The sequence below is a fragment of the Otolemur garnettii genome, unplaced genomic scaffold, assembly GCF_000181295.1.
Source record: "Otolemur garnettii isolate 467f Iridium unplaced genomic scaffold, OtoGar3 scaffold00054, whole genome shotgun sequence".
Classification (NCBI taxonomy): domain Eukaryota; kingdom Metazoa; phylum Chordata; class Mammalia; order Primates; family Galagidae; genus Otolemur; species Otolemur garnettii.
In genome coordinates this window covers 3,197,705-3,210,285 of record NW_003852449.1, presented here as the reverse complement: position 1 = coordinate 3,210,285, position 12,581 = coordinate 3,197,705, and the positions used below count along the sequence as shown (strand labels likewise).

Genomic DNA, 12,581 nt, shown 5'->3' with positions numbered 1-12,581 from the left:
AGGCTCCCTTGACAATCCTTCCACACCGGCCTTCACATCCAGGTGCTCACACGGGTTTGCACACTTCACACTTACGTGGCAGCCTGCTAGGTGAAAGGTAAATGCCTCTTGCAATTTTTATTCCGTCATTCAATAACTTGACAAATCTTCATTGAGTGCTCACTATAGTCATGGCCCTGGTCTAGAAATTTGGGATACAGCAAAAACCAAAAGAGACAAAAGCTCCCGTCCTGAGCAGATGCTCTCCGGGGCAACAGTCTGTAACCAAGCTTGTCATTTAGCAGGAGAAATACAGTGGGAAGGACAGGGCAGCAGCTGGAGCAAGTGCTCTTTCACACAGGGTGGACAGGGAGACCTCAGGAGGGCATGACATTGGGGTGAAGGCCTGGTGGAGGTGCGGGGAGCTCCCGCAGGAGCTGAGGGAGAGCTGTGGGCATATGGAGGGGTGGTGAGAGGAGAGGTGACCTCAGCCCTTCCTACTGGGGCTCAGGGGTCACTGGAGGGAGCTGGGCTTTGGTCTAAGCTAGGCACCAGCTGCTGGAGGGCTCTGAGCATAAGAGTGACTGATCTGAGCGGGAGGTGGGAAGGAGTTGGTGCCTTGGTCATCAGAAGGGCTGGCAGAGAACAGGGGAAGGGACACAATCTGGGACACAGGTCCACTGATGGGCTAGATGGACTAGATGTGGGGTGTGAGGCAGGAGAGAGGCGCCAGGGCAATGTCCACAGTGTGATGGGGGTAACCGGAATGGTGGAGCTGCCGGTTAGTGGGGGTTAGGAGAGACAAGTTCGACAGGCTCTGGAGTTCTGGCAGCTGCCCGTGGCATCGACGACATTCACCCCAGCCCGACGGCAATGCACGCCCTCAGCACAGCACCATCGTGGCACCATCCCACCCTCATAGGAAGAGCTTCACTCATCTTGTGAATTCTAGGGACCACAGCACCAGGGTCATGTGAGAAGCCCATTAGAAACGCAAGTTCTGAAGGTCTACACAGACCCACCAAGTCCCACTCTGTGGCTCATCCCAGGGACCCGAGCTTGTGCCAGGTGGTGCTGATACGTGTTCACAAGCCTCCTGCTTCTGACCCAGGGCCACTCACAATGCAGAGAACCAATTTCATCTGACCAGTTTGCAGCTCCTGGGGTGGGAAGCACATCAGAGATACCCTCTCAGTCACTCCTTGCCACCTGGGAAGCACAGCTCTGTGCTTGGAGACCCCCATGGGCTCCCACCCACAAGGATGCAGCATGAAGGCGCTGAGGGAAGGCCAGGAGGAAGCACACCAGCCAAGTTCCTTCCTGGTGGGCGGGGGACGAAGAGGCCGGCCTAGAAACAGATCACACACGCAGCAGCTACTTAGCAAGGGCAGGGTAAGGCAGACTGCACTGTGGGACTTCTTGAATCTCCCTGGGAGCCGCCTTTAGATTCAAAGTTGCTGAACTTCTTGAAGGCTGGAATCAAGGCCTGGATCCCAGCTGGACGGGCAGTGCAATCAACACTCCCAAAGAGGAGTGGCACTTTCTCTTTTTAGTGGTCTTTTTTGTGCCCTTTACATCAGAATTTTGAGTGTATTCTCACTTCTCTCTATTCTGGCAAAAGGTATCTCCATTTTACAGATGAGAAAACTGAGGCCCACCAAAATTACATAATCATCTGACTTTAAATTTCCTGCTCCTTCCAAGACTCCCGCAGTACTCAGGGTCGGGAGGCATCAGGGTTACCAGGGGCTGAATGAGGCAGGTTCTGGTTCAGAAGGTAGAGAAGGGGCATGGGAACCAGTGCTTTTAACCAGGGCCCAGGTAAGCGAGGAAGGTGGACAAGTGTCCACACTGAGAAATATAGTCTGTCTTCCACGGCCACCACTCTGCTGATCTTTCCCGCCCAGGACCCAGGCTCTGCCAGGAAGCTCCTGACACAGAGACTCAAAAATGATCGATCAGGAGACAAGTCTGCTGGCATCTGGGGCACACAGGAACGGAAGAGGCTGGCCAGTTTTGAGCTTGCTTTGTCAGAGATTTGTTAACTCAGGATTGGTAGTTAAAGGATTCTTAGCATGAAGAAATTTCACCCCCTTTTTTCCATTTATTGCTTTTTTTACTCTTCTACCCTTAATAGAAAGAAAAATGGGGTGGGAGTACAGGAGAGGAAAGAAACAAGGCCCTGCCAGAGTGCTCGAGATTTGTTCTAATTGGGAGTTTTTAACAGAAATGGAAAATTCTCCTCTGCTCTTGTTCTCACCCATCCTTCAGTCTTCATTTTCCCAGAGCACGTGAGCACTCGTGTGCAGCCCTGGCCTGCCTGCCGTCCCCCGCGGGGAAAGGGGTCCAGCCAGCCACTGGGAGGCTCTGTGGGGTACACCAGGTTCATTCATCACAGGGGAGCTGGAGCAACTTCTAACAACTTTCACTGCCACCTCAAGAAAAACAACCAATCCCAGGACTCTGGGAGGCGGAGGCAGGAGGATCCCTTGAGCTCAGGAGTTTGAGGTTGTTGTGAGCTAGGCTGATGCCACGGCACTCTAGCCTGGGCAACCGAGTGGACTCAGTCTCAAAACAAAAACAAACCCCCAAAGACCATATTTTCTCTCCAGGACAATTTTTCTTCTTCTTTCTTTTCTTTTCTCCTCCTCCTGCCTCCCTTTTTTTTTTTTTTTTTTTTTTTTATCTAGAGACAAAGTCCATTCTGCTGCCCAGGTTAGAAGTACAGTGGTGTCAGCCTAGCTCACAGCAACCTCAGACTCCTGAGCTCACACGATCTTCCTCCTCAGGCTCCCCATAGGGTTAGGATTATAGGCATGAGCCACCACGTCCAACTTTATAAAGCAGTGGCTCACTTTCCCCTCCAGTTTTCATGTTTAATGTTGAGGGGGGCTGCACAGTGATCAGGACCCAGGCTTGGCTGTCATGGCACTCCTACCTGTTAGTAGAAGCCTGTTAGTGCCATGACAGCCAAGCCTGGGTCCTGATCACTGTGCACCCCCCATGGGGCTCCTACCAGGGATCTTTTTATGCAGATGTCTTCACAGGTATGGGGGGATCCCCCGTTCATCCTCAGCCCTGGAGGGCTCCTATGCCTGGAAGACTGGGGGTCAGCACACCCTATTCAGATTCACTCCAGGAAGGAAGCCTAGTGAGCAACATGAGGCTTCTGGGAGCCAGGTGTCCCCTCCTCCTAACTGACAGGCAGACCGAGGTTAAACTAACCTGCTCAGAGCCCCTCCTCCGCCAGCTCAGCCCCTCTCAGACCCTGCCCATCTACCTCATGCCTTGCTACTCACAACGCAGGCAGTCCCTGGTCCAGGGCAGCTGGCACCCTCACCGCCTTGTCACACTTTCTCTCTCTGCTTCTCTCTCCCATCCCACCTCTGCACCTCCTCTCCTGCCACTCCTCAGTGCAGAATGCTGTCCAAGCTTCTCTCTGGTCTCAATTCCAACACCAACCCCAAGGCCTGGCTCCAGCCCCTCCTCCACTCTCGGAGAGCGCCCTTGGCTGTGTCACCTTACGGCTTTCTCTAAATCTATCGTGGCTTTGATGCAGTCATGGTCTGCCTCTTACTAGCAAGTCAGTAGGTATTCCCAGGCTTCCTTCTGTCTTTGTGAGGTAGGAGGGATACTCGGTATGTACCGCATGGGGAAATTCTGATGACACGACCCAAAGCCAGGTTCCCAGTCGGAGCCGCAGGACACTCTGAGTGAGTGTGAGCAATCACTTGCGCTGGCACCTAGTTCGGTGCAGGCAGGTGCCCAGGTAACTTTCTGGCTTAATGACAAAACCAGGTCCCTGGAAGAGCCAGACCCCCGACATAAGACGGGTACACGTGCCTTGTACTGCTGGTTCTGGGACCCGAGCAAACAGAACTAGAGTGTGACTCGGATTCTCCAGCCTGGTGTAGAGATCATCTGGAAAGAATCCAGGCTTGTTTATGTACTTATTCTCCTTTAGAGAGGGGTCTCACTATGATGTCCAAGCTGGTCTCAAACCCCTGGGCTCAAGCCATCCTCCCTCCTCAGCCTCAGTAGTAGCTGGATTGAAGCATGAGAGACACTGTGCTAAGTAAAGAATCCAGGTATCTGACTGAAAAGAGAAGGCTGTAAAAAGAGTCCCTGAGGGGAGAAAAAACAAGAGGAGAAATATTTGGGGGGCCTTTAACTAAATCTTACCGTTTGGGTTTAGCAAGAATTTACTGGGCTTCCCTTCCCCAATCCCAGTTCTCACAAGCACTCAATGAGTTGTGCATTGCCTCTATTTTAGAGCTGAGGGAAGCAAGGGTTGAACGGAGCATCAGTCTTGTTGCAAACAGCATAGCTGAGCTGGGAATCGATCTCAACTCTGTCTGTCATCTAAACCCTGTGCTTTCCATCCCTGGAGGATGCCTCACAGCTGGGTCCCTGGTCCCAGGCAGTGTCCCTGTGACACAGCCATGCCGCCCGCTTCCTACAGTGAGCCACGCCACCCCAGACCTCTGGGGTGCCAATGTTTCATTTGAAAAAAGTTAGTCTCAAAAAAAAAAAAAAAAGAAAGAAAAAGAAAAAAGTTAGTCTCCCCCAGAGTGTTTAACAATAGCATGCTTCTCTACTGCACACATCTCCCGAAATCCCTTTTTTAGAAAAAGCTGAGGATTTTATTCCTCCAAGTCCCAAACCTTCTAGTTAGATGTTTTTTTCCCTTAAATGTCTCAATGTATTAACCAGCTTTTTCATAGGCATTTTGCCATTTCCAAAATGTCAGGAGTGGACTCCATCTAGCCCCAGATAAATACCATAGTTCATGCCCCATGAGGGTTTGGCTGCAGCCTCTGTTCCCTGTGGCCAGCTCCATAAGCCTCCTGAACCGTTTGTTACCCCTGCAGCCCCTTCTTAACTCTTTCCTAGAAGACTCCGTGGATCTGCTTTTTAATATTTCCAAACCCTTCCCAGAGCAGGAAACCACAACTCACACTTGCATTCCGGAATGTATCTTTACCTCAAAAGCCCTTTGTGCAAATCTTTGATATTTGACTTTAAAGTTTTACTGGATACAGAGAACTCATGCTGGAAATTCTAGAGATTGTCTAAAAGATCTGAAGCCTCCCAAGAAAATTCACATATTCAAGTTAAGGAAAATGTGGCCCCTTAGGCAAAAATTAAGGCAAAATTCCTTAATAAGCACGTTCTTCATTCTCCAGACATCCTCCACCCCATTCCTACTGTTCTAAATCTTCTATAATTAACAGCAGCCACCCTGTATTCAGAACCAATTAGTACAGATGCCAATCTAAGAATGTCAAGTATTTAATCTTCCCAACAAATTTATGAGCCTTATGAGAGGTTACAGGAGTTGCCTCAGGACCCCTGGTGAGTGTGGAGTCCAGGACTCAAGTTCAGGTGTGACTCCAAGCTGTCCCCCTCACCCAGGGATGTCCAGCCTTTTTCTTCTCTACAGCACATTGGAAGAATAAGAGTTATCTTGAGCCATACATTAAATACACAGACACTAACAAAAGATGATGAGCAAAAAAATAAAAAAGATCTGTGCATAGTTTTCACTATATCTGACACCACAGATTAGCACAAAAATGTCCACACCAAATCAGCATGCTGCCAGCCGGCCCCAGGTTAGACGCCCCTACTCCTTGTACAATATCACATTAGCACAAAATACTGTCTTCTTTCCTGAAAAAGTGCTTCTCCAAGCAGAATCCTGCAGATCAATACCACAGCAAAAGGCCCTCTTTGCTAGGTCAGCATGTTTTTGCCACAACAGGGATAGGAAACGAGAAAGGTAAAAAAAATGCAGGTTCAGAAGAAAGCTGTCACCTTTGACCTCTTTCCTACTGTTAGAGGTCAGAAGAACAGTCTTGGGGACAAACGGAGGGTCTGTGACCACTTTCCCATTCGTATCTTTCCATCCCCAACTGGGAAGAAGAGTTGGCGGGCGTGACAAGTCTCCCCTGGGAAGAGAGGGCTGCCAGGGGGCGTCTGCGCTGCTCCAGGGTCTGTGCTCGGCGTCTCCTGCCTCGCCTCTTCCTCTGGTCAGTGAGTCATGAAATGAGGACAAGGCTCTGGGGAGGCCCATGCCACAACTGTACAGCCACGGACCAGAAATGACAACAGACACAGGTGCTTGGTCATGTCTCGCCCATGGCCTCTGCTCTCCCACATACCATGAGTGTCATCTTCCCAACTCAGGGGAGCAGGAGGCTGGCCACGTGGAGTACAAAACTGGCACATTGGTCAGAGCCAGCACAACCCGCTGCTGAAGACTCAATAGCAGCTCTTAGCCGCTGGAATTTGTGCAAAGCCTCAAAATATTTTACCTTTGCTGAACTTTCAAACTGGAATCCTTCATTGCCCTTGAGAGCACAGCTGGCACAAGAAACCCAGTTCTTACCCCACTCGTTTCATGAGGCCTAGTTTTAAAAACATTATTAATGATCAAGGGATTCTAAACAGAATCCCCCTGCCAAGAGTTATCTGGCAAAGGAGATTTATTCCATCTCCTGAAACACAGGGATCAGAAATCAGTTCCAATCTTCACTTGTGCTAAACTTTTCACTTACTCACTTAAGGGAAACATTGTAACTTTGCCAAATCAGAGTTGTTCAAATGAAATCTCAGCACCAGGTTTCTGAGACACTTACCCTGGGTGTTAGAGCCGATGTCGTCTTCCACTCCTACCACGTACCTTCCACGACCCAGGGACGGAGTGTGGCTGGACACAGGGTGAGTCGGGGCAACAGCTTCTCCTTCCGGATGGGCTGGATGAAGACTCCTTTCTGAGGGCGTGACCCTGGCATCTGGGTAGGGTGGTGGGACAGCCCAGGAAGGGGCCTGGGACTCGGTGTCTACCTGGGGCGGAGTCAGGCTTCTGCTCCCCACCTGGTCTGGAGACTCAATTTGGCCTTTTAAGTCGGGTGCTTCTACTTCCTCCAAAGATGCCCCCTCTTTGGTCTGAGGGTCTGAGGTGGCAGGCTCTCTTTCAGGGTAGTGTAACCGGTCACTGGGTGTTGGGTGCGGCAAAGGGGAGGCCAGTTCAGGCTGTGCAGGGGAGCTCTCCGGGTGGAAGGCCACGTGAACACTGCTGTGGCCGTTGGCTGCCTGCTCTGGCCCCCCGGGGGGGTACTCTACTTCCTCCTCATTCTCATCGTAATAATCCAAATTGTCCTCTGTGTAGTCACCCTCCAGGGCTGCAGCTGGGCTGAAGGATTGCTGCAAAGGAGCTGAGGCGTGGGCCGCGGGAAGGTCTCCACCGGCTGCCGCTGGCCTCACGTTGTCCAGCGGGGAGATGCTACCAATGTGAAAAGCCCACACTCCAGGCACACCCAGGTTGCTCAGCCTAAATGGAAAGAGAACAGCACCTGTGACAAAGTGGCCACTCACCCACCGTTCTGCAAAGGTGAGCAATGGATTAATAACTGAAAAACTGTTAAGAGCAGATTCAGAGCTCACCCTGGTGGGTTACACCAAATACAGGCAGACACATTGGTAACTAAAAGGATCACAGTGGACTTTTGATGTAGACCACCTCTAATTTAACATTATGTCTCCAAAAGAAAAAAGATTTTATAAAAGCCAAAAAAGAGAAAATTAATAAATAAATAACATGACATTTCAAAGGCTGTGCACCACAGAATGCCAGACCACTGAGTTATCCCTCTGCCCTACAGTCTGAAGAGTTTATCTAACATCTGGCTAATTGAAAACAAATAGGGAGCGTGGGAAGTTTTCCTCTACATGTAGGGAAACTTGTTACCGACTCAAGAAAATGCCTGCTTAAAAATCCTTGCCAAATACTGAAACGGTAATGACTACTACATGGTTGTGAGAGTTGGTTACGCCCCAGCCCTGTGCCAAGCACTGACTGCTCTTCTACACAATCTGCAAACAAGGGGTGGTGATGGCACCCGAGTTTACAGGAGAAAATAGATTTAGAGAGATTAACTAGTCTTACGATCATATAACCAGTAATCGGCAGAGCCTGGACCCCAACTCAGAGCTAACACCAAAGGCCGCGCTCTAAACATCTCTGTTACATTGTATCAGAAAACCAAGACCACTCGTGACAATTGGCACCTGGATTCCCTTAACTTTATGGAATACTCAATTTCACTGTTTATTCACACGGGCTAATCAATCAACTAATGACAGAGAATGGTGAGTCAATGTAGAAAAATTCAGAGAAATAGAAATGCCCAAGTTTAAAAATAAATGAGCAAAAAAGACATATACAATAATAGGGTACATTCTGAGAAATGCCTTGTCAGGCAATTCCATTGCTGTGTGAACGTGATGAGGTGCTCTCACGCACACTGAGATGGCCTGGCCTACTGCGCACCTGGGCCATACGGCTTGGCCTACTGCACCCCTGGGCCACATGGCCTGGCCTACTGTACACCTGGCCGTAGGGCCTGGCCTACTGCATGCCTGGGCTACACACCTGCACAGCGTGCTCCTGTGCTGAATACTGCAGGCAATTATAACACAGCAGTAAGTATCTATGCATCTAAATACAGAAAAGGTACAGTAAAAATATGGTATTATAACGTTATGGGACCACTGTCATATATGTGATCTGTCATTGACCAAGTCTTTGTGTGGCCTATGACTGCAAAGGGATAGTAATGATATGAAAAGGCATTCAGTTTTGCTAGTATGAAATTAAAGACGTGAACACTTTATAGTATTCAATTTGCAAATGTTAAAAAGAACAGACGCCTATAGGAAATGACTGTCAATCACAGCTGTAAATTATTGGTGAGAATATAATTCAGTGAAACATTTCTGAAAGAAATTTGTTAATATACATAAAACATTAAACCACATATATCCGTTTGCAACAATTCCACTTTGAAGAACTTATTTAAAAGAGAACTGAGAATGAGAGCAGTGTGTATTATGCCATTTACTGCAATGATATTTATAACATGAAAAACCAGAAACATGTTAAATCTTTAAGTTGTCTTTATAATACAGAATATATATTATATGATGCTTTGTAGACTTAAGATGGTAATAAAGACAGACATCGACCGAAAGAAAGCAATAAATGTGAAAATGCCACATGTGTAGCAAAAGAACCATTTCGGTTTAAGAAAGATTTTGCAGGCCAGGCACAGAGGCTTTCACCTGTCATCCTAACACTCTAGGACACCGACACAGGAGGATCCCTTGAGCTCAGGAGTTTCAGACCAACCTGGACAAGAGCAAGACCCTATCTCTACCAAAAATAGAAAAATTATCTGGACATGGTGGTGGGCACCTATAGTCCCAGCTACATGGGAGACTGAGGGAGAAGGATCATTTGAGCCCAGGAGTGCGAGGTTGCTGTGCGCTATGATGACACCACAGCACTCAACCCAGGGTGACAGAGTGAGACTCTGTCTCAAAAACAAAACAAGTTTTTGCATATACCTACAATTCTAGAAGGACCGTTAATACTAGCTCTCACTTGAACTCAATAATTTTTACTTTTATTTCACATTATTCTGCTTTGCTTATACCTTACTTTTTATATTAAGCATGGATTACATTAACGAAAATTGTGTCAGTCCTCTGGCCTCATAGTTCACTTTACCCTCATCAAAAACTCAGAGGTTTCTGAGAAGTGTCAACGATAAAGACAAGGCAAGGCACAAAGGAGGGTGAAGGGAAGTGCTGTGTGCGTGTGTGTGTGTGCTGTGTGGGTGTGTGTGTGTGCTGTGTGTGTGTGTGTGTGTGCTGTGTGGGTGTGTGTGTGCTGTGTGGGTGTGGGTGTGGTATGTGTGTGCACATGGACAGTGTGCCTGTGGGTATGGTGTGTGTGTGTGTGTGCACATGGGCATGGTGTGCATGTGGGTGTGGGGTGTGTGTGTGTGTGTGCTATGTGCATGTGGGTATGGTATGTGTGTGCACGTGGGCATGGTGTGCATGTGGGTGTGGGGTGTGTGTGTGTGTGTGCTATGTGCATGTGGGTATGGTATGCGTGTGCACGTGGGCATGGTGTGCATGTAGGTGTGGGGTGTGTGTGTGTGTGCTATGTGCATGTGGGTATGGTATGTGCGTGCACGTGGGCATGGTGTGCATGTGGGTGTGGGGTGTGTGTGTGTGTGTGCTATGTGCATGTGGGCAGTGCACATGTGGGTGTGGTAGTTGTATGCATGTGGGTGTGGTATATGTGCAGTGTATGTGTACATGTGGGTGTGGTGTGCTGTGTGCGTGTGGTGTTTGTGAGCATGGTGTATGTGGTATGTACGTGTATGTGTGGGTGTTGGCTCTAAGCTGTCTTTACGCTCTGGTGGGAGATCGTGGCTGCTTCCCCACCTCACTCCCTGGGCTTCTGGGCTCACTCCCCCCGGACCCTGTGTACAGCAGCACCCACTCCATGCTCCGTATTTGCTGACCTGTTTGTCTGCCTGCCCCACCAGGGTTCAAGGTGTGCAGGGCGCTGTCCCAATGCCAGGCCTGCTGGGAGCCCTCTGTAATGCCCAGCAGGAGAGAACAGGGAGCAGCCACAGAAGACTGAGCCAGGAGCTGAGTCTGCTCCCAGCTAACCAGGCAGCAGCCCACGTGGAGACCTACAGGGACCCAGCGTGAAATTACTAGTTCAGAGCTCCAGAACCGGGCTTAGGTTTTGGCTTTGTCACTTAACTTTGAGATCATAGACAATTTACTTAACAAAGTTCCTCTGCAAACTCAAGTAAACAGTAGTAGTACTTCTTACAATTCTTGTGAGTTTTAATGAAGGTAACATCTGGAAAGCGTTTAGCACAATGCTTGGCATAGCGTGAGTTTTCCATAAACGTCAGCTCTGAGTGACCATACCTGGCCGGAGCGCCCTCCAGAGCAAAGCAGGTGGTGTGCGGCAGTGTCAGGTGCTCCTACACCCGGACTGCGTTAATGGAACTGACTGAGGAGCAGTTAAGGAAGGCCAGGGAGTGGCCTGGCTGACTTCTGAGGCAGGGAAGGAGCAAATGCAAGGAAAACAACAAAAGAACCCCTAAGCCCCAAGCCCTAGAGTTCATAAAGACCCTCTTGGCACTTAGTGGACTGACAGAATACCACCGGGCTTGTTATTGCGAGAGCCGTGAAGTCACTGATGAGACTAAGAATCGAATAGGTTCAATTCATTTCAGGTAACGAGTCACAGAGAAATCCTGAGACTTCTGAAAACTTGCCAACTTGTTTATTTCTTTCTTTTCCCAAATTACATTACCCGATTTAATTTTTAACAGTATCTTTCCAAAAGACTAAATCACAGTGTCTCCTCCTAGGAAATGATTAATCTGTTAAACCTTAAAACGGGCAGTTATATTACTGGATATTTTTATGTGGTTCCAGGAGCTCTGTTTTTCATAGCAAGCCTGGCTGGCTCTACAGATACACACATGCACTGTTCTGGTGAACTTGACCCTCCCAGGCTCTGATCCAGTTCCTGGTTTTGACCTGATATCTTGCTTGGAAGTCACTGAGACTTTATCTAATGGTCTTACGGCCACTTGTGTTGCGGTACCTCCTGCAAGTTGCTATATTCAAGTAGGAAGGGGCTTCAGCTGCACGTTACTCACTGGTAGAGGTTTTTCACAGTCTGTTCAGTGCTAGTCAAGCTGAAACATGGTCCTTCTCTCTTTAGGTCATCGGCCTCCCCTCGGCAGAAGCCCACCCGAGCTGGAAGCTGGAGCTGCACGTTGTAAGACTCTTTGGGGCGTGTCCCAAAGAACTGCAGGCCATCAGCAGGATAAAGAAAGAGGGCGTAGGTGTCAGACCCATCAGAGGCCAAAACTGCCTGGAAAGTGTTCAGCTGTGAGGAAAAAAACAGGAAAACATCCTTTAAAAAAGCAAAAAAAAGAAAGAAAGAAAGCCAAATGAAAGAATTAAAAGCCAGAAGGAAAACAAAGCATCGTAAAATGCAAAGGATTTCCCCCTTCCCGGGATTTTTTCAGATTGTTTTTAAACATAACCTTTAAAATTTTCTCTTCAAGTTACAAATACAATTTTAAAAGTGTTATTACTTATTATCCCAGGCATCTTTTATCAATTTTATTTATTCATTCATTTATTTATTTATTTTTATTAAATCATAGCTGTGTACATTAATGCATTTGTGGGGTTTTGTGCTGGTTTTATACACAATTTGAAATACTTTTATCAAACTGCTTACCATAGCCTTCACCACACTTTCTTAATTATGGTGTTTAGGCATTTATACTCTACACTTAGTAGATTTGCCATGTACCCTTGTAAAATGCACCATAGGTGTGGTCCCACCAATTACCCTCCTTCCACTCACTTTTACCAATTTTAGATTAATAGTTGAAATAGGCATAGGTACAACATAGGCTAACAAAATAAAAATGTTTTTTAAAGTTTCAAATGTCTCCCATCCAAACCTCTTTCAGAGCTAAGAACAAATAGCAAAACAAACTTGCTGATTCCCATTCACCCCAGGCACTCAGCACCTCTCCTCAAGTCATTCATTCATTCATCTGTTTATTACACCCCCTCTGGGGGCGGGCACCTCCTCCCTGTGCTCAGGGCCTTGCTCTCTCTTCTGTCCACTACTGGAGTCTACACCAGCGGCTGAGCCGCCTCAGTTCACTTTTCTGTCCTTTACTGGAGTCTACACC

At 48.1% G+C, this 12,581-nt stretch overlaps 1 protein-coding gene across 1 annotated transcript in view; it reads right to left on the bottom strand.

Moving 5' to 3' along the window:
- Positions 1-12,581, bottom strand: part of NID2 (nidogen 2) — a 61,313-nt gene that overhangs the window by 40,379 nt on the left and 8,353 nt on the right. The window contains exons 3-4 of the mRNA XM_023514490.1: positions 11,523-11,755; positions 6,621-7,315 (exon numbers count right to left, since the gene is read on the bottom strand). Of these exons, the coding sequence (XP_023370258.1) occupies positions 6,621-7,315; positions 11,523-11,755 (928 nt within the window). The remainder of the gene's footprint in view (positions 1-6,620; positions 7,316-11,522; positions 11,756-12,581) is intronic.